This window comes from Pongo abelii, chromosome 19 (assembly GCF_028885655.2).
Source record: "Pongo abelii isolate AG06213 chromosome 19, NHGRI_mPonAbe1-v2.0_pri, whole genome shotgun sequence".
In the NCBI taxonomy this organism is placed as follows: Eukaryota; Metazoa; Chordata; class Mammalia; order Primates; family Hominidae; genus Pongo; species Pongo abelii.
This window is the reverse complement of record NC_072004.2, coordinates 89,702,641-89,722,217: the sequence shown is the minus strand read 5'-3', so window position 1 is coordinate 89,722,217 and position 19,577 is coordinate 89,702,641. Positions and strand designations below refer to the sequence as shown.

General features: G+C 52.6%; 1 protein-coding gene across 13 annotated transcripts in view; it reads right to left on the bottom strand.

Moving 5' to 3' along the window:
* Window positions 1–2,076: 2,076 nt before the first annotated feature.
* The window catches only part of DNAI2 (dynein axonemal intermediate chain 2), a 41,058-nt gene continuing 23,557 nt past the window's right edge, over window positions 2,077–19,577 (bottom strand). For 2 of the 13 annotated variants that reach the window (XM_054535718.2, XM_024235203.3), the window contains exons 7-13: window positions 17,041–17,180; window positions 15,731–15,853; window positions 11,569–11,792; window positions 7,633–7,768; window positions 6,856–7,002; window positions 4,761–4,988; window positions 2,085–2,841 (exon numbers count right to left, since the gene is read on the bottom strand). In XM_054535718.2, coding sequence (XP_054391693.2) covers window positions 2,746–2,841; window positions 4,761–4,988; window positions 6,856–7,002; window positions 7,633–7,768; window positions 11,569–11,792; window positions 15,731–15,853; window positions 17,041–17,180 — 1,094 coding nt within the window. In that variant the 3' untranslated portion in view covers window positions 2,085–2,745. Of the gene's footprint in view, window positions 2,842–4,001; window positions 4,134–4,760; window positions 4,989–6,844; window positions 7,003–7,632; window positions 7,769–11,568; window positions 11,793–15,730; window positions 15,854–17,040; window positions 17,181–19,577 lie in introns of all 13 variants that reach the window. The other 11 variants (XR_008515180.2, XR_008515179.2, XM_024235202.3 and 8 more) reach the window with 11 other exon arrangements.

Here is a 19,577-nt window from a genome sequence, read left to right as displayed (position 1 = left end):
CTCCTCTTCCACGGCCGCTCCTCAAATGCCTCTTCAAATGCTGTCCCTGCCCAGTGGCGTTCTCTGCACCCACAAGGGACCTGCTGATTCCATCAGGCAGCCTCCTTTTGCAGGCACAAGCCAAAGGTCAAAATTCCAGTTCAGCGAAAGAAGGTCCTCCTGCCTTCGAGCTCATGGTGCCAGCCTCTCACAGGGGCCTTCGGTGTGCTCAGGTTAGTGTGTGCAGAGCCTGTACTTTCTCTTGGGACACTCCATTTGGGTAGATTTTTCTCTAAATTGGGCCTCTCTAGCATGACTCCACTGTCCAAAATGTAGGGTGCTGTCCTGTGTGCAGAATGCTGAGCAGGGTCCCTGTCTCTACCCACTCAATGCCAGAAGCACTCGCCTCACCGGTTGTCCCCAGACATTGACAGATGTCCTGTTGGGGGCAAAATCTTCCCCAGTAGAGAATCGCTGCTGTAGGCAGGGTGTTCCTGAGGACGGCACTGAGGCTCCGTGTGTCCCTGCTCAGTGAGGGGCCTGCTGCCCCCTCGTGGCCCCTTCCGTCTGATGCTGGAATGGCCCAGCCCACTCCTCTTACCCGGGTCCTGGGAGCGCAGTGTGCATGGTGTAAGCTGTAGGGCTGTGACTCTGGGCTGAAGTCTCAGCTCTGCCACCCACTCCCATTGGACTTAGCAAGTTACTCCCTCTCTCTGTCTCGCCTGCCACATCCATAATGTGGGGATTGAAATGTGAGATCACTGCTGGGGCACTTGTAAGATCAAGCACTCAGCATAACCTGAGATTATCGTTTTTATCAAGGTTAACCACAGTTGACAACTCAATTCTTCTCTTTGGGTATGAGGGACAGCTGGCCCTGGGTCCCTCCTCAAGGAGATTTATTTTATTTATTTATTTTTGAGATAGAGATTCACTCTTATCGCCCAGGCTGGAGTGCACTGGCATGATCTCGGCTCACTGCAGCCTCTGCCTCCCAGGTTCAAGTGATCCTCCTGCCTCAGCCTCCCGGGTAGCTGGGACTACAGGTGTGCGCCATTAAGCCTGGCTAAGTTTTTTGTATTTTTAGTAGAGACGGGGTTTCACCATTTTGGCCAGGCTAGTCTTGAACTCCTGACCTCAGGTGATATACCCGCCTCAGCCTCCCAATGTGCTGGGATTACAGGCGCGAGCACCGCGCCTGGCCATTTTATTTTATTTTCAAGACAGGGCCTTGCTCCATTGCCCAGGCTGGAGGGCAGTGGTGCGATTGTGACTCACTGTAGTCTCAAGCTCTTGGGCTCAAGTGATCTTCCCACCTCAGCCTCCTGAGTAGCTGGAATTACAGTGGTGCGCCACCATACCAGGCTAATTTAAGCCCACACTGGTCTCGAACTCCTGGGCTTAAGTGATCCTCCCACCTTGGCCTCCCAAAGTGCTGGGATTACAGGCGTGAGCCACTGCACCCAGCCAAGGAGACTCTTAACATGGCCATTTTTCTTTCTTTTTCTAAATTAGAGATGGGGGTCTCACTATGCTGTCCAAGCTGGTCTCAAGTGATCCTCCTTGACTTCTGGGATCAAGTAATTCTCCTGTCTTGGCCTCCCAAAGTGCTCAGATTACAGGCGTGAGCCGCAACACCTGACCAACACATTTTTCAAGGGCACTTTGGGTCCCTGCCAAGGTCACCTGCCATCCACAGGATGATGATGGTCAGGGCATTGTTCTTCGTGCAAGCCTGGCACTGAGGTGCCCTCTCGACCTCCCGATGTCTCTGGTAATGGTCACTGACTGCTCTGTTGAGCTGCGGTTTCAGGGCACCCCCAGGGCAGCCCACTTCCCACCCTGGAGTCCCCGAGAGGCCTGCAGAGCACCTGGCCCACAGTTGATGACCGTGCAGGGTCAGGAATGAGCTGCCTGGGCTCCCGTCCCCGCTCTGCCCTGTCACGAGTTCTGAGACGTGGGCACGTCCCTGTACTGCTCCTGGAACCTCCTGTGTAGTATAAAGATGATAGGAGCACACAGTTCCAGGGATGTCATGAATGAATTACCCGAGATAATGTGACAGGCTCTGGGTGCAGGATGCATCATACGTACTAACTCGTGGCATTATGATTTATTTAATTTTACAAGAATTAGGATAACAGAAAGCATTCAGGTGCAGCAGAACAGCCAAGCTCGTCCCGCCCGTCCCCACCCACACACTTGGAGGCTCCTGTCATGGCAATGTGTCCAAATGGTGAGGTCGCTGCCTGGAAAGGTATTTTCAAAGTGGACAGACTTTCTGTTCCTGATTTGTAGGTGGACGAGGAGGGTCGATCATGGAGGAGAAACCCTTCCCCCCTCCCGAAGGTCTTCCCGAGGCCCTGCCATGGCCGTGCAAGTCTGGTTGAGGGTCTGCAAGATTACAAACGAAAATGATTGCTGGGGAGCCTGTGAGAAGCTGAATCCCAGGAAACATCCAGGGCCAGGACTAAGGTGGCCTCGGCCTTGGGGTGGGCTCAGGGTGGCTGAGACAATGGGGCAGCCAGCTCCGGGACAAGCCCTGCCCCTTCCCTCCCTCCAAGGGGTGGCTCAGGACTCAGTGCCCAGTGAGTCAGTGGGGGCTAGTGATTTGTAGGGGGTGAGAAGTCAGGGCCCGATGCTCCCCACCCACCAACCAGTGCTGCTTTAAGGGGGAGCTGAGCCCCCCACTTGTGAGAGCAGGGCAATACCAAGAGGCGGGAAAGGAAGGCACACAGGGATAGCACCGCAGTCGAAGGCTGACTTCTAGGCTAAGTCTTCTTCCACTTCTTCATCCCCTTCTTCCCCCGCTGCTTCCTCTCCCTCCTCCACCGCCTGGTCTTCCTCTGGACTTGGTTGCTGCTGCAGGGGAAGATAGCACAGAAGTGTTGGTGTTGGTAGGGGGCAGGCCTTCCCCACTCCCCTGGGATGTGAACCCCACGAGGCCCAAAGCAGCCAAATGGCTGAAGCCTGGGTCACTGAGCACCCTGGAACCCGTGGTGCCAGCTCTGTGGCTGGCGAGGGCCCAGACGGTGCCAAAGGTGGGCAGAGCTGGGGGAATCTGGCAGACTTGGGTACACGCCTGGCTTCTGCCACGTGCAGACTGGGAGGCCTCGGGCTAGCTCCTCCTGAGTCTCCTTGGCTCCCTCACCCATAGAGAAGACAGGACACCTTGCAGGGCTGTGGCCAGGATTAGAAATAGTGGGCATAAGGACCCAGCCTATGTAAAACAGCTTCAGTACCACATGGTACTTTCTGACCACCAGCATTTTGGGCCAACTGCAGACTAAGAGAGAGGCAGGAAGTGTGTGGCAGGCAGGAGGAGGAAGGGGCCAAGTTCTGTGAACCTGAACCCCTTCCAAGGCTCAACTTCTTCATGTAGAATGTTCAAGCCATGGTGAGAGCACGTTTTGGGACATATGTCACAAAGCATGGTGCCTACCAGCCACCATTGCATTGTAAAAGGTGGCCAGTGTCATCTTTGCCTTTTGCAGGGCTGGATAGGCCAGGAGTGGTGAGTGGGAGGAGCCCTGGACTAGGTGTCAGAATCCAGGATTCTAGTTTTGCCTCCACCAGAAGTGGAGGGAGCTCTCTGCCCCACCTGTATTACCCAGTGTGAGAAGAAAACATCTCATAACCAAGTACCCTCAAATGCAAAATACACCTGTGGAAATCACAGCTTTAGACCCAGGGGGAGGGAGGCAGAAGAGGGAAGAAATCACAAGATGGAACCAGTTATCTTCTCTGTGTGCTCAGGCACCATCCTTCGCTCTGTCCACTCTATCAGGGACCAAGAACTTGCCATACAGCTCTTCTTCAAGCAGGCACCATGGGTGGGTGCTCTGTGCAGATATACTGGACCCTGTCTCAGCAGGGCCCGCACTTGGTTTAACGCTCTGTTGTCACTGTTTTAAAATTATTAATACTTTTTAAACGAGGGCCCTCACGTTTTCATTTTGCAGTGCCTGAAATCCCCAAGTCTGCAGCCAGTCTTGCCTACAAGGGTAAATCCTGGCATATACCCGCTGTTTCTTTTCCCTTCCACACTGCTCTTTGGCTCTTTCATATCTTGGCATCTTATCTGTGGGGCCTGAAGGAGGTGACCCAGACAGGCAATGTGTTTTCTTCCTCTCTCCGCTGGTACAAAAGAGGATCTGGAAGATGACCAGACACCATCTTTATAGCAACATCTCCTCATTTTCCAGATGGAAATGAAGGAAGCCAGAAGTGAAGTGACCAGCTCAGGTGATACAGCTAGAAAGCACTTTAGACCTGGGGCCATGGGCAGATGAGCTGACCACAGGTCACACTCCTGACACCAAACCTGGGTAAGCCGGCATGACGTGCATACTACTAATGCCACAGCCCTTCCCTCCAGGGGTCTCAAGGCCCATTCCTCTCTGACAGCTCACTTACCTCTAAGACCCTCGTTCAGTCACTCAACACCCATGTTCCCTCGTTCAGTCACTCAACACACATGTTCCCTCATTCAGTCACTCAACACACATGTTCACGATGTGCCCTCTCTGAGGGGAGGGGAGGATACCAGGAGGCATGGAGTATGGTTCCTGCCTGTAAGGAGCCTGAAGTCTGTTTGGAGACTTAGGATTCTTTGGAAGGAAGGGAAAAATTCTTCCCACTTGCCAGGTGAATAAATTAAGATCTAGCAGGTAAGGCTACTTGCTCGAGGTCACCCAGGAAGTCAGCAAGCAGAAGCAGAACCCAAGTGCCATGTGTCCCGCCCAGTCCCCAACCCACCCAACCCCTGTCCAGGCCCCTACAGGCACTGGCGTCAGCTTTATGGCGTCTGCCTCCTTCTTCTTCAGCTCTGCGAAGATGATGTCGAAGAACTCCTCCTCGGCCTTGCTGACCAGCGCCTCCAGGTCTACGGCCAGCTCCTCATTGGTCTGCTCCTCATCCCTGCCCTCCGCCTTACCCTTCTCCTTCAGCCGCATCTCCCGGTGCCTGGCCTCCAGGATCTTCTCTCGCCGGGTCTCACGCTCAAACATCTGGGCACCCAGGGACAGAGAGAGGCCGGTGGGGAGAGGGCAGGACGGCAAGCAACTCCAGTGCAGGGGCCAGGTGGGGCTTCTGCTGAGCTCTCCTTGCTCTCCATACAGTCCCTGTACTGCAGAGGTCTGTACCCAGGGCTGGTGTCAAGGAAGGAGGGCTGAATATTGGGGTTGGAAGGCTGCAGCAGGGACACTGAGTTACTCAATGCCAAGGAGTGTGGAGTTCCAGGACCACAGGCAGAAGAGCACCCTTTGGAGCTATGAAATATGGTGGCCTTTGCCCAACAAGGACCAGCTCAATGGTGAGATCCCAGTCTCAGGCAGAGCCAGGAGGCTCTCCAGGCCTCAGCACTAGGGGTTTTCCTTTTTTGTTTTGTTTTGTTTTTGAGACAGAGTTTCACTCTTGTTGCCCAGGCTGGAGTGCAATGGCACGATCTCAGCTCACCACAACCTCCGCCTCCCAGGTTCAAGCAATTCTCCTGCCTCAGCCTCTCGAGGAGCTGGGATTACAGGCATGTGCCGCCATGCCTGGCTAATTTTCTATTTTTAGTAGAGACGAGGTTTCTCCATGTTGGTCAGGCTGGTCTCGAATTCCCGACCTCAGGTGATCTGCCCGCCTTGGCCTCCCAAAGTGCTGGGATTACAGGCGTGAGCCACCACACCCGGCCCTAGCACTAGGGGTTTTCAATTCCACAGTGTTCCCCATGGTTCTGGGGGGTTGCCTGCAGGGCTGTCCACTGGGGAAACGATGTAGGACTGGATCTCAGTCCCCCTCTTCAAGTCCCCTTCTATCTGGCTTCCCTATTGGCATTCTACTAAGTCTTCAGGCTGGGCGTGGTGGCTCATGCCTATAATCCCAGCAGTTTGGGAGGCTGAGGTGGAAGGATTGCTTGAGCCCTGGAGTTTGAGACCAGCCTGGGCAACATAAGGAGACCCTGTCTCTACAAAAATTAAAAAATGAGCCAGGCATGGTGGTGCATGCCTGTGGTCCCAGCAACTCAGGAGGCTGAGGTGGGAGGACCGATTCAGCCTGGGAGGTAGAGGCTGCAGTGGGCCATGATTGTGCTACCGCACTCCAGCCTGGGCAACAAAGCAAGACCCTGTCTCAAAATGAAATAAAATAAAATAAATTGATAAAATAAAAATAAATAAAATAATTAGGCTGGGCACGGTGGCTCACGCCTATAATCCCAGCACTTTCGGAGGCCAGGGTGGGCAGATCATCTTAAGGTCAAGAGTTCAAGACCAGCCTGGCCAGTATGGTGAGATCCTGTCTCTATTAAAAATACAAAAATTAGCTGGGCATGGTGGTGTGCACCTGTAATCCCAGGTACTCAGGAGGCTGAGGCAGGAGAATCACTTGAACCTGGGAAGCAGAGATTGCAGTGAGCCTAGATCTCACCATTGCACTCCAGCCTGGGCAACAGAGTGTGACTTTGTCTCAAAAATAAATAAATAAATAAAAATAATTAAATTAAAATACAATATAATATAATACAATTCTAAGCCTTCATTGGAAAGTTTCCACACACACACACACACACACACACACAAAGTGTTATTTGAAACCAGACAAACTGACCAAGTCGAACCTCTTTGATTTACAGGTAAAAAACTGAATCCTGGAGAGTGACGTGACTTACTGAAGGCCACTTAGCTACGCAGCAGTTGAGCAAAGGCAAATGGACACACCAACACCTATTTATGGAGCCCACGTCAGGACACCACACTGCTTCCCCCAGAATGTGCACCTATGTCCTGGCGGTGGGAGGGCGGGGCCATCTATTTGTCTGACTAGTCTGCTCTGCTGTGGGGCCAGGTCGGGACGTGCTGGAGGGATTTTCCTCAGGCACCCGGTGCTTACGGAAGAGGCTACGTTCTTCTCATTCCTCTGGAGGGTAGAGAGCCCAGGCGAGACCTCCAGCAGGGTGGTTGTCCCCAGCTGGGAGCCGCAGGCGATGAGACACCCATTGTCCTGAACCCGGAGGCAGAAGAGGGCCTCGTCACACACCTATTGAAGGGGCCGGGCAGACCCAGGTAGAGGAGAGAGGAGCAAAGTTATGTGTGTCTGATTAACTGGCCCCTGGGGAGGCTCAGCCACTTGGCCCTATTCAAACATCCTCGGGACGCCTCTGCCCCACAGGATGAAGTTCAAACTCGGAGACCGGCTGTCAAGGCTCCTGGCTTCCCTGCCTCATCTCCCGCCCCACCCCTTCAGTTCCGCCTCACAGTCACCCTGTGGTTCCCCAACACCCTCACCCTTCCGTGGCCCCAGCCAGCAGGGCTCAGCTCTGGCCACCCTGACATGAAGGGGAAGGTCCAGCAGCCAAACCCCCAGGGGCTCTGAAGGAATCGGCCTGGAGGCAGGAGATGCCAGGTACCTGCTTTTTTTTCTTTTTAAATTTCCCCCAGGTGGTTCTGTTGTGCCACCAGGATGCCAAATCCCCCAGGCCCCTTAACCTTTGTAGGAGCACACGCTCCAAAGCAATCACTGCAGTCAGCCTGCACACGGCTCCCCCACAGAGGCCCAAACACACCTGGCCACACACTGCACACGTGCTCACAGCACCCCACACTCACACCCATGCCGGGACCTGGCTCCCTGAGGACCTGGATGCACAAGGAGGGATATGCACGTGACCTTCAGGCTGAGGGTGGGATCGCACTGCTCGAACATGAAGTCCCAGATATCCAGGGTTCCGTCCATCTTGGTGGTAAAGAAAACGGCTGGCCTCACGGGGCTCCAGGCAGCATCAGTGAGGTAAGCCATGTGGTACCTGTGGGAGGTAGACCACGTCATGGTTGGAGGGACAGAGGCTTCTGAGCCACAGCTTGGCTCACTTGGTCCCTTCTGGGCTCCAGGGTCTCAGAGTCTTGCTAGGTAGGAAGTTCTTCCTTGTGTCTGACTTCTAGCTGTGCTTACCTCACTCATCCACAGCTCACAGGTTGCTTTTTTTTGAGACAGTCTTGCTCTGTTGCCCAGGCTGGAGTGCAGGGGTACCATGTCAGCTCACTGCAACCTCCGCCTCCTGGGTTCAAGCAATTGTCCTGTCTCAGCCTCCTGAGTAACTGGGATTACTGGTGCCCGTCACCACACCCAGCTAATATTTTATTTTTACTAGAGATGGGGTTTCACCATGTTGGCCAGGCTGCTCTCAAACTCTTGACCTCAGGTGTCTGACAGGCTGTTCTTTAAAGGGCTCTGGGCTGGTCATGTGCCTGTAATCCCAGCACTTTGGAAGGCCAAGGCAGGAGGATCGCTTGAAGCCAGGATTTTGAGACCAGCCTGGACAACAGCCGGGTGTGGTGGTGACACCCGGCTGGTGACACAGGTAGGACACACCTGTGGTCCCAGCTCCTTGGGAGGCTGAGATGGGAGGATTGCTTGAGCCCAGGAGGTCGAGGCTGCAGTGAGCCATATTTGTGCCACTGTACTCCAGCCTGGGCAACATAGTGAGACCTTGTCTCAAATGAAATAAAGAAAGGGCTCTGGGCACAGTCCTGCCCGTGGGCTGGCTGTTGGCATTTCTCTGCTGCTAACTCCAGGCAGCAGGCACGTGTTGCTGGACCTGGTCCCAGCCCTGGGACTCACGGATGGGAGTCAGAGGAAGGACATGCCCAGAAAAGCTGCTACCACTGAGATAAGGAGAGTGTCACTTCCTACTTGGTTTCATCTGGGTTTTCAAGAGTTTCTTCAGTGAAGATGGAACATTTTTTAAAAAGAGAGACACACACAGTGGAGCCTTCAGATTTTCACCCAGACCTCCTCTCCCTTCCTCCATTGCAATATAGTTGTCGCTGGGCCCCTGCTGGGCAAGGCGGAGAGTACACTTCCCAGTCACCTTTGCAAACGGAGTGTGTTGACAGCCAGACCACAGTGGGAGAAATGATCAAGACTAAAGAAAGGATCTGGGCCGGGCGTGGTGGCTCATGCCTGTAATCCCAGGACTTTGGGAGGTTGAGAACGGTGGATCACCTGAGGTCAGGAGTTTGAGATCAGCCTGGCCAACATGGCAGAACCCTGCCTCTACTAAAAATAAAAAAATTATCCAGGGGTGGTGGTGGGCGCCTGTAATCCCAGCTACTCAGGAGGCTGAAGCAGGAGAATTGCTTGAACCCAGGAGGTGAAGGTTGTAGTGAGCCAAGATCATGCCACTGCACTCCAGCCTGGGCAACAAAGAGACTTCACCTCAAAAAAAAAAAAAATCTGGAGATTTTTGGACAATGAATAATTTTTAGTATAAGTATATACCAAATATTGCATGGGACATACTTATACTAAAAAAAATAGTTTTTTAAAAAAATTCAGATTTAACTAAGTGCCAAATATTATGTTTTTTGAGACGGAGTCTCACTCTGTTGCCCAGGCTGGAGTGCAGTGGCACAATCTCAGCTGGTCTTGAACTCCTGACCTCAGGTGATCCACCCACCTCGGCCTCCCAAAGTGCTGGGATTACAGGCGTGAGCCACCAAGCCCAGCTGATTTTTTGTATTTTTATTAGAGACGGGGTTTCACCATATTGGCCAGGCTCATCTTGAACTCCTGACCTCAAGTGATCCTCCCACCTCAGCATCCCAAAGTGCTGGGATTATAGGCATGAGCCCACTGCACCTGGCCCAGGGCCAGATATTCTTATTTGCTAAATTTGTTTAACCTTATGCAGGAGGAGGACAAGGGAGACCCAGGTTCTAGGACATAGGTCCACCAAGTCCCTCTAGGAACCAGCCCTGCGAAAGGCCTATGGGTTACTGTGCTCGACACCCTGCCCTCACTGCTCCTTTCACACAGCCCTGGCAGCCTGCAGAACCTGAAGACATTGGGAAGGCTCCTAAAGCCTGTGAAGGGCTTCACATCTACTGGGAACCCCCTACTTGCTATAAGGCCTGGAACAATGCACTGCCCTTCTCAGCCAGCGTTCCCACACCTGTAGAATGAGGACATCAAACCAGGTTTCTGCTCCCAAAGCAAGGCCTGGCTGAGTCACAAGCCCCGGGGAGCTCCTTAACAAGCCCATTCCTGGGCTAAGCCCAAGATTCTATGTTAGTACCCCCAGGGTTGGGGCTAGGAACCTGGATTTTAAAAAATCACTCCTTGGCCAGGTGCCTGTAATCCCAGCACTTGGCTCATGCCTGTAATCCCAGCACTTTGGGAGGCTGAGGCAGCCGAATCATCTGAGGTCAGGAGTTTGAGACCAGCCTGGCCAACATGGTGAAACTCCGTCTCTACTAAAAATACAAAAATTAGCTGGGCTTGCTGGCGTGCGCCTGTAATCCCAGATACTCAGGAGGATGAGGCAGGAGAATCGCTTGAACTCGGGAGGCGGAGGTTGCAGTGAGCCGAGATCGCCCCATTGCACTCCAGCCTGGGTGACAGAGTAAGACTCCATCTCAAAAACGTTTTAACAAACAAACAAAAACTCCTCCCAAGATATTCTGATGCAACCAGATGTGGGAAGCACTGGAACCAAAGATGTTCATTAGGGTTGATGGTGGCATTGACATTGCAGGAGTCTGTGGTTCTGTGGGTAGGAAAGGAACCCCGGGATGGTTTTTTTTAGCAAGAGAAAAAAGTAATTTATTTATACATGCAATGCACAATACACATGGCAGTGCTCGGTGGTGAATAACTCAAGGGGGTGGTTAGATTTCGGGGCTTATTACCTAATTTAGGAGATGAAGGGGAGGAGGAGAAAGGGCACTTTTAGACAAGGTAAATGGGCCCTAAGAAGAACGGAGGGGGATGTGATGGTCCAAGCTTCTCTGGTCTGACCATTGTGCTCATAGCTCTGTCTCAAGCTCCCTGTCTGTTGCTCCCCTCAGAGGAGTGGGCACTGAGCAAGGCAGGCTATGCCGCATTGCTGAATCGTGCCAAGGCACCCGCATTTCCCAGCCAAGCTTCCTGGGTTCACACCCAATCTCGGCTCCTCACTAGCTGGGAGAGCAGGAGCAAGTGGCTTGGCCTCTCTGTAGCCCAGTTCCCTAACATGAAAAATGAGATGAGGAGAAGAGCAATGCTGCCTCCTCCTGGGGGTATTTTGAGGATTATGAAAATTAAGCCAGCCAGGCACGGTGGCTTATGCCTGTAATCCCAACGCTTTGGGAGGCCGAGGCGGGCGGATCAACTGAGGTCAGGAGTTCAAGACCAGCCTGGCCAATGTGGCAAAACCCCATCTCTACTAAAAATACAAAAATTAGTTGGGCATGGTGGCAGGTGCTTGTAGTCCCAGCTACTCAGGAGGCTGAGGCAGGAGAGTCTCTTGAACCTGGGAGGCGGAGGCTGCAGTGAGCCAAGATCACGCCACTGCACTCAGTCGGGGGAATTAAGCGAGACTGTCTCAAAAAAAAAAAGGAAATAAAATTAAGCCATGGCCATTATTTTTAGTAACTGAGTGGTTTGAAGCTTATCACTTTGTGGAGTGGCTGGAGCAAGTCACTTGCTAACATGAGCTCGGGTGTTTGTGGAAGGGTTTTTCTCCATTTTACATATGGAGGCTCGGGACTCTCCGGGGCCCAGCTGGGCTCCCTCCATCCCCTCCTGTCCCCTGCATCCCCTCCCGTCCCCAGCATCGCCTCTTACTTGGTCCACATGATGGACGATTCCCGGCTGTCTTCAGACCAAATGCGGGCTGTCCAGTCGCCAACCGTCAGGAAGTTCTTCGGGTAGAACGGGTTTCTCTGGAGGGCATAGATGGGGCCATGATGGCCCGGGAAGGTGCACACAATCTTCTCAGCTGACGTCTTGGCCTTGCGGTTGCAGGAGATGACGATGCCCTGCTCGGTCCCCACCATAAACTTGGTGGGCTGTGGAAGGAGTGACACAGGAGGGGAAGGCTCCATGAACCATCAACTCTGGGATTAGCGGGCATGGACAGGAGCTTGCTTGGGGGGTCTGCAGGCGCTAGGAAGGCCCTCAGATCAAGCTTCAGCAAGGGCTGTGGCCCCTCCTGGACAGCTGTCCCCACTCTTCCCGGGCTCCTCAGACCCCATCTTTTTGGAAGCTGCTCAAGGAGCCTGTGCCTGAATGAAGCCCTCCCTGGCTCCTCCAGTCCTGGAGGGTTGTCACGTCACTAGCCCCCTCTGCAGAGCACCACTGTGTCCTCGATGCATTTGGCCATAAAGATCCTGAAAGTTTGTTTCCAGAGAGAGTAAAGAAGACCCAGGGAGGGGATGTAGGGTGGCCCACCCAGATCACTCACGGGATGGGCAGAGCCTTCCCTGGCATGACAGTGACATTTGTCATAGCATTGTCCAGGCTGGTGGTGTCCCTGAGAACTCAGAGCAGGTGACCAACCAGCACTCAGGAAGCCACCTGGCAGTCGGTGATGTAATTCGTCCCCCTACTGCTGGTGGGTGAGCTCTTTGAGGGGCGCGAGCTTGTCTGACATGGGTCCATCGCTTTAGTAGTAACTGAGCTTTAGTAGTTACTCACTTCACTGTGGACTGAATGCACAAAGGCTGGTCTCCTGACTCCTGGTCCAGTGCTCCCCTCTGCGTCTCTGAGCATGACCCCCTCCATCATGCAATGCCCTTCCTTGTTTACTGTTCTGTCTTAACTTCTGGGCTAGACTGGACAACCTCCACCAGCAGGGCCTGAGCGTACAACGGCGCTGAGTCCTCAACATTCCAAATGGAAAGAACAGCCGAGTGAGGTAGGGGAGGGGCACACTGAGGGGAGGGCCTTTGTCAATGGGCTCAGATGTCCTCTGCAGGTGGTGAACCTGCCCCTACAGAACTCCCAGGTTTTAGGCGGAGGTTGCAGTGAGCCGAGATCATGCCACTGCACTCCAGCCCCTGGCCTACAGAGCAAGACCCCACCTCAAAAAAAAAAAAAAAAAAAAAGAACTCCTAGTTTATTTATTTATGTATTTCTTGAGATAGGGTCTGGCTCCATTGCCCAGGCTGGAGTGCAGTGGTGCGATCTCAGCTCACTGCATCCTTGACCTTCTGGGCTCAAGCAATACTCCCACCTCAGCCTCCCACGTAGCTAGGACCACAAGCACACACCACCAGGGTCGGCTAATTTTTGTATTTTTGTAGAGATGGAGTCTCCCTGTGTTGTCCAGACTGGTCTCAAACTCCTAAGCTCAAGCGATCTGCACACATCGGCTTCCCAAAGTGCTGGGCTTACAGACCTGAACCACTGCACCTGGCCCCCCAGCTTTTTTATTTTTATTTTTTTTAAAAAACATATTGTTTTATTGTGCAGTTTTCTTCTACCAGAAAATTACTAAAATGATAAATATAAAATCTCTAGAAAATACCCAGAACATGGCCAGGTGTGGTGGCTGAGGCACAAAAATCACTTGAACCTGGGAGGCAGAGGTTGCAGTGAGCCAAGATCATGTCACTGCACTCCAGCCTAGGCAACAGAGTGAGACTCTGTCTCAAAAAAAAAAAAAAAAAAAAATTAGCCGGGCTTGGTGGCATGTGCCTGTGGTCCCAGCTACTCAAGAGGCTGAGGCTTGAGCCCAGGAGGTGGATGTTGCAGTAAGCTGAGATTACACAACTGCTCTCCAGCATGGGCAACAGAGCAAAACCACGTCTCAACAAAACAAAACAAAAATCTGGGCTTCAAGTTGGGTGTCAAGGGCAAGTGAAAAGACCAAGCTTGAGAGGTCCAGAGAAGAAAGTATTCAAGCCGACTGCATGCCGCCCGTCAGTGAGCCAGGGAGAAAGGCCACCCAGATCTGAGTGGCCCATTGTGCCTCTGGCCTCATACTTCGTGGTGGGCTGCAGGTGGACACCCTGGGCCTCTGAGTTGGAGCCCTGGGTTTGAGTCCTGGCTTTACCAGGTACTAGGACTCACAACCTAATCTCACAAAGACTCATTGTGTGTATCTGGCAAGTACGGATAATAACATTACCCCACGAGATGGTTATAGGCGACTGTACAAGCTTATTAAATCAGGCAGCCACAAGTGTCCAGCACACAGTGTGCACCCTGCAAGGGCCAGGCATAGAGGAGATGGCCCTAGTAGTGATATGGTCGCATGTCTAGCACTTGGCCTAGGAAGCCTTGCCTCTGGGACAGAATGTTTTCCTGAGCCCTCGCCACCCCAACCTCCATGCCCAGTGCCTTGTCCTCTGGGGAGGGGGTCAGTTGAAGTGTCTCCTCATTCCATCAACATTCATCTCTCAGCCTTGAGCTAGGGTTGCCCAGGTATGTTCGAGGCCAGGGCCTCCCAAAGCCCTTGGAATGATGGCCCATGACCCCGAAGCAAACAAGTGACACCCCCAAGGGGGAACCAGGCCTGGGCTACACTAAGACATAAACCAAGACTCAGCCCAAACCAAAAGCCAACAACAAGGGAAAGTTGTCTTCTTACTCTAGCGAGGAAGTCTTCCTTTACTGCTTCTAGAAGCTTCCCTCCTCTAACACATTTGCACCATGCTCAAACTTTGATATTTCCTGTTTTTCTTTTCTTTTCTTTGTTTTTTTTTTGAGATGGAGTTCCGCTCTTGTCGTCCAGGCTGGAGTGCAATGATGCGATCTTGGCTCACCACAACTTCCACCTCCCGGGTTCAAGCGATTCTCCTGCTTCAGCCTCCCGAGTAGCTGGGATTACAGGCGTGCACCTCCACACCCAGCTAATTTTGTATTTTTAGTAGAGATGGGGTTTCTCCATATTGGTCAGGCTGGCCTCGAACTCCCAACCTCAGGTGATCTGCCCGCCTTGGCCTCCCAAAGTGCTGGGATTACAGGTGTGAGCCACCACGCCTGGCCCTTTTTTTCTTTTCTTGTGTAGGGACAGGGTCTTGCTATGTTGTCCAGGCTGGTCTTGAACTCCTGGGCTCAAGTGATTCTCCCACCTCAGCCTCCCAAAGTGCTGGGATTACAGGTGTGAGCCACAGCACCTTGCCTCACATTGATATTTTTCTTCCTTTCTCCTTCCTTCCTTCCTTCCTTCCTTCCTTCCTTCCTTCCTTCCTTCCTTCCTTCCTTCCTTCCTTCCTTCCTTCCTTCCTTCCTTCCTTCCTTCCTTCCTTCCTTCCTTCCTTCCTTCCTTCCTTCCTTCCTTCCTTCCTTCCTTCCTTCCTTCCTTCCTTCCCTCCTTCTTTCCTTTTCTTTCCCTCTCTCTCCCTCTCTTTCTTTCTTTCTTTTTTGGTAAAGACTGGGCGGGTGGTGGGGGGAGGTCTCATTATGTACCCAGGCTGATCTTAAATTCTTGGCCTCCCAAAGTGCTGGGATTACAGGTGTGAGCCACCCTGCCCGACCTGAACTTTGATATTTCTTTGTCATTCTCAGTGACTGAACACCGAGACCATGCTTGTGCTCTGGTTTTCCAAGAAGCCTGCTCTGACCTCATTTTCCTCTCCAGTACCTCTTCCTTCCCCAGAGGAAGGCAGGTGACCAGCCTATGGCCCCCGTGCCTGGCAGGGCCAGGACCTGGGTTGGAGTCCAGGCCTCCCGATGTTGGTCCTGGGCGTGACCTTCCCCACGAAACAGGGCTTTTCTGGAATTGTCCTGTCAAAAGATTGCCCTCTGTGTTCAGCTGGGCCACTGGCCAAAAGATGACTTGGTGCCATGATGACTATGGTGTCCTTCTTCGAGAAGCTCTGCTGCCCCCTGCTGGAAAGTTGTTGTAAAGGCCACACACATCTAGGATGGCTGCAGTGAGGTTGGCCTCCCTGGGCTGGTCCTGGGTTCCACGAGCACCTGATATCCTAGCAATGGCCTGTCTTTAGCCCTGGCTGCCCTGTCAATGCAAGTCGGGGAAGGGACAGCAAGGGACACTCACCAAAGTAGATTCGAACTCCAGGGAGATGGCACCCAAGGCATTTTCCAACTGTTCCTTCTTGGTGATGTCCAAGATCACGACTTCAGTGGGCTCGCTCATCTTTCGGGTGTCCCACCACATGACCTGGCGGGAGGAGGGGCGACAGTGAGACTTCGAGGCCCTGTATTTCCCCTGGCTTTTGCCTTCTCCACCCTCACCCCACCTTCCTGGGGTCAGCCACTGGGCCACAAAGGATGGAGCTCCCAGCAATTCGTGGGAGCAAATACACTTTGAGGATTGCTGTTCTGTCCACAGTTCCCACACCTGGCTGATCATCAGAGTCACTGGCAAGCTTCATACAACCCAAATGCTGAGGCCTCGCCCTCGACCTACTGAATCAAAACCCCCAGGTGCAAGGCCAAGACTCTGTATATGCCAAGACTCCCCGCAATAAGGCGATATCCGGCAATGTTAAAAATGCATGTGTGCTCTGACCTAGAAGTCCCGCTGCCAGCAATGTCTGCTGTAGATGTATCCCCGCATGTGTGCAATAATCTGTGTATAAAGATGCTCTTTGCTACATTTTTTGGGGGGTAGCAACAAAATATTAGAATCCATATATAAATTATGGTACACCCACACGATGCAGTTATTAATAGGCATGGGGCAGCGGTGTATGAAATATGAAGCTATCTCCAAGGTACACACAATGAAAAACATCGAGTACAGAATAGTGTGTGAAGTGTGCAAAAAGAAAGAGTGAAGAAGAGAGAGGTGTGTTTCCTTGCATATGCAGAGACTAGCTCCGAAGGCAGACATAGGAGAGGGAGGGAGGGGAGGAGGTGCAGGCAGAGTGAGAGGAAGGCATTTTCTTTTTTGCACCCTTTAAATTCTGTTCCATGGGCATGTATTATCACTACTCAACTTAAAAATAAAGTGTTAGGCCGGGCGCAGTGGCTCATGCCTGTAATCCCAGCACTTTGGGAGGCCAAGGTGGGTGGATCACCTGAGGTCAGAGTTCGAGACCAGCCTGGCCAACATAGTGAAGCACCATCTCTACTAAAAATAAAAAGTTAGCCAGGCATAGTGGCAGGCGCCTGTAATCTCAGCTACTTGGGAGGCTGAGGCAGGAGAATTGCTTGAACCCAGGAGGCAGAGGTTGCAGTGAACCAAGATAGCGCCATTGCACTCCAGCCTGGGCAACAAGAGTGAAACTCCGTCTTAAAATAAAATGTGTTAAAGGAAATGTCCCCAGGGGTTCTGATGGGGAACCAGGGAACAGTTACTGTCTCTCACTTCCCTCCCCTCCCCAGTGTCTGGCTGGTGGGTACCTGCCCATCCGTGGATGCTGAGAAGCACTCGGTGCCCGTCTTCGACTGGAGCCAGATGGTGCCATACACAGGGTCTCGGTGGCTGAACTCAATGGTGGATAGCTCCGCCACCAGGCTGCCCTTTCGGGTGTCCCAGCAGGCTGTTGAGAAAGGAGATGAAGAAGGAGTGGAGCGGGGCACAGGCTTCCTTCCTTGGGGCAGGAAGCAGGGGAGAGAGGGGGGCTGCTGCTTCTGGTTTGGCAGGTATGTGGTTTTCTAGAATCAGGGCTTGGTTCAAATCAGCCTGAGTTTCCTACCAGCCCCCACAGACTCTCTGGAGAGACTCCCAGAGTGCAAGCTTCATTCAGTTCCTTGAGCCCCTCCCAGGCATTGACTACCTACCCAACACTCGGCTCTGGGAAAGCCTCTGGGGACAGGACAGGCATAGTGGCAGGGGAACACATGAGGGTGGTCAGGGAAGGCCTCCTGGAGGAAGTGACAGGTAGCTGAGATGGAAGATGAGCCTCAGGATGGAGGGAGCCAGGCGAGAGGAGAGCCGAGTCCCTAACTTGGGGAAAAGCACGTGGAAAGGCCCCATTTAGGCGAATCTCTCTGCTGCATTAGCTCATTTCCTCTTATCCTTTGTACCTCTGCTGCCTCTGTTGGAAAGAAACTCACAGAGGAGCTTTAGCCTTTACTGTGATCTGTTATTAGTGCTTTGCCAAGAAAGATGGAAAAGTTATCTGTCCTTTGTCCTATTAGATTTCGTTTCCATTTTCCCATGAATGCACAATGAGGGCTCACCCTGTCACTCAGAGCTGTTTCTAGGAAAGGCCGTTTTGTAAAATAACAAAAGTACTTAGTTCATAAGCTTTGACTTAGTATTTCTCCAAGTCCAAGGCATTTGCCCTGAACTAAGCTGGCCCAGAAATATGTTTTCTTAGATAAGCCTGCTCAGCCAAGCACAGTGGCTCATGCTTGTAATCCTAGCACATTAGGAGGCTGAGGCAAAAGGATTGCTTGAGCCCAGGAATCCAAGAGCAGCTTGGGCAACATAGTGAGACCCCGTCTCTACAAAAAATTTAAAAGCTAGCTGGGCATGATGGCACATGCTACTCAGGAGGTTGCTACTCGGGAGGCTGCCTGCTACTCTGGAGGCTGCCTGCTACTCTGGAGGCTGCCTGCTGCTCAGGAGGCTGAGGTGGGAGAACTGCTTGAGCCGGGGAGGTTGAGGCTACAGTGAGCCATGATTGTGCCACTACACCCCAGCCTGGGTGACAGAGCAAGACCCTGTCTCAAAAAATAAAAATAGGCCAGGCCTGGTGGCTCACACCTGTAATCCCAGCACTTTGGGAGGCTGAGGCAGGTGGATCACTTGTGGTCAGGAGTTCAAGACCAGCCTGGCCAACATGATGAAACCCCATCTCTACTAAAAATACAAAAAAATTAGCTGGGCGTGGTGGCAGGCACCTGTAATCCCAGCTTCTCAGGAGGCTGAGGCATGAGAATTGCTCACACCTGGGAGGCAGAGGTTGCAGTGAGCTGAGATCACGCCATTGCACTCCAGCCTGGGCAACAAAGCAAGGCTGTCTCAAAAACAAAACAAAAAATAAAAATAAAAGATAAGCCTGTTCTACTTTGGGAAAGCAGTGCTCAAGAGTAGGTCCCACTGGGTCCCACATGGCCCTAGAGGGGCCCTTCTTGGAGCAGCGGAGCGCCAGAGTCTGGGCTGGTATGAGCTGGAGTGAAAAACCACTAAAAGAGGTTGTGAATAATGAGTGAGTCAAGGCTCCTGAATTAATCATGGCAAAGTGGCTCCGCTTCAGTCTTTTAGAGCTCTGGCACCCAGATAATTTGGCAGGGACGTTTATGGGAGCCCAGGTCTATTCCATAATCTGCAAGCTCCCCTGGGCAGGAGGCAGCAGGTCTGAGAGGGAAATCGGGGCCTCAGGAAGCAGCTGACTATGGAGAGCTTTGGAGGAGGAGTTTCTCAGCCATCCTGGCTCCTACTCCCAAAGAAGCAGCAAAAGTATAAGAACATACAGATCAGGGAGGAGTGGGGAATGCTTTTTACGCCCAGGGTCAAGACTGGCTTGGGTGTAGTCATGGGTTGGGTGTCTGGCGACTCCAGGGTCAGGGGAACAGAGCAGGTAGGGACATTCAGAGCCAATCCAGGCAGGTGACTTCTGATCTCACTAGAAATTTAAAAAAAAAAAAAAGCAGTTTGGGCCGGGCTCGGTGGCTCACGCCTGTAATCCCAGCACTTTGGGAGGTCAAGGTGGGTGGATCACTTGAGGCCAGGAGTTTGAGACCAGCCTGGCCAACATGGCAAAACTCCGTTTCTATTAAAAATACAAAAATTAGCCAGGCGTGGTGGCATGCACCAGCCACTGGGGAGGCTGAGGCAGGAGGATCGCTTGAACCCAGGAGGCGGAGGTGGCAGTGAGCTGAGATCGCACCACTGTACTCCAGCCTGGGTGACAGAGCAAGACTGTCTCAAAAAAAAAAAAAAAAAAAAAAAAAAAGTCTGGGCGCGGTGGCTCATGCCTGTAATCCCA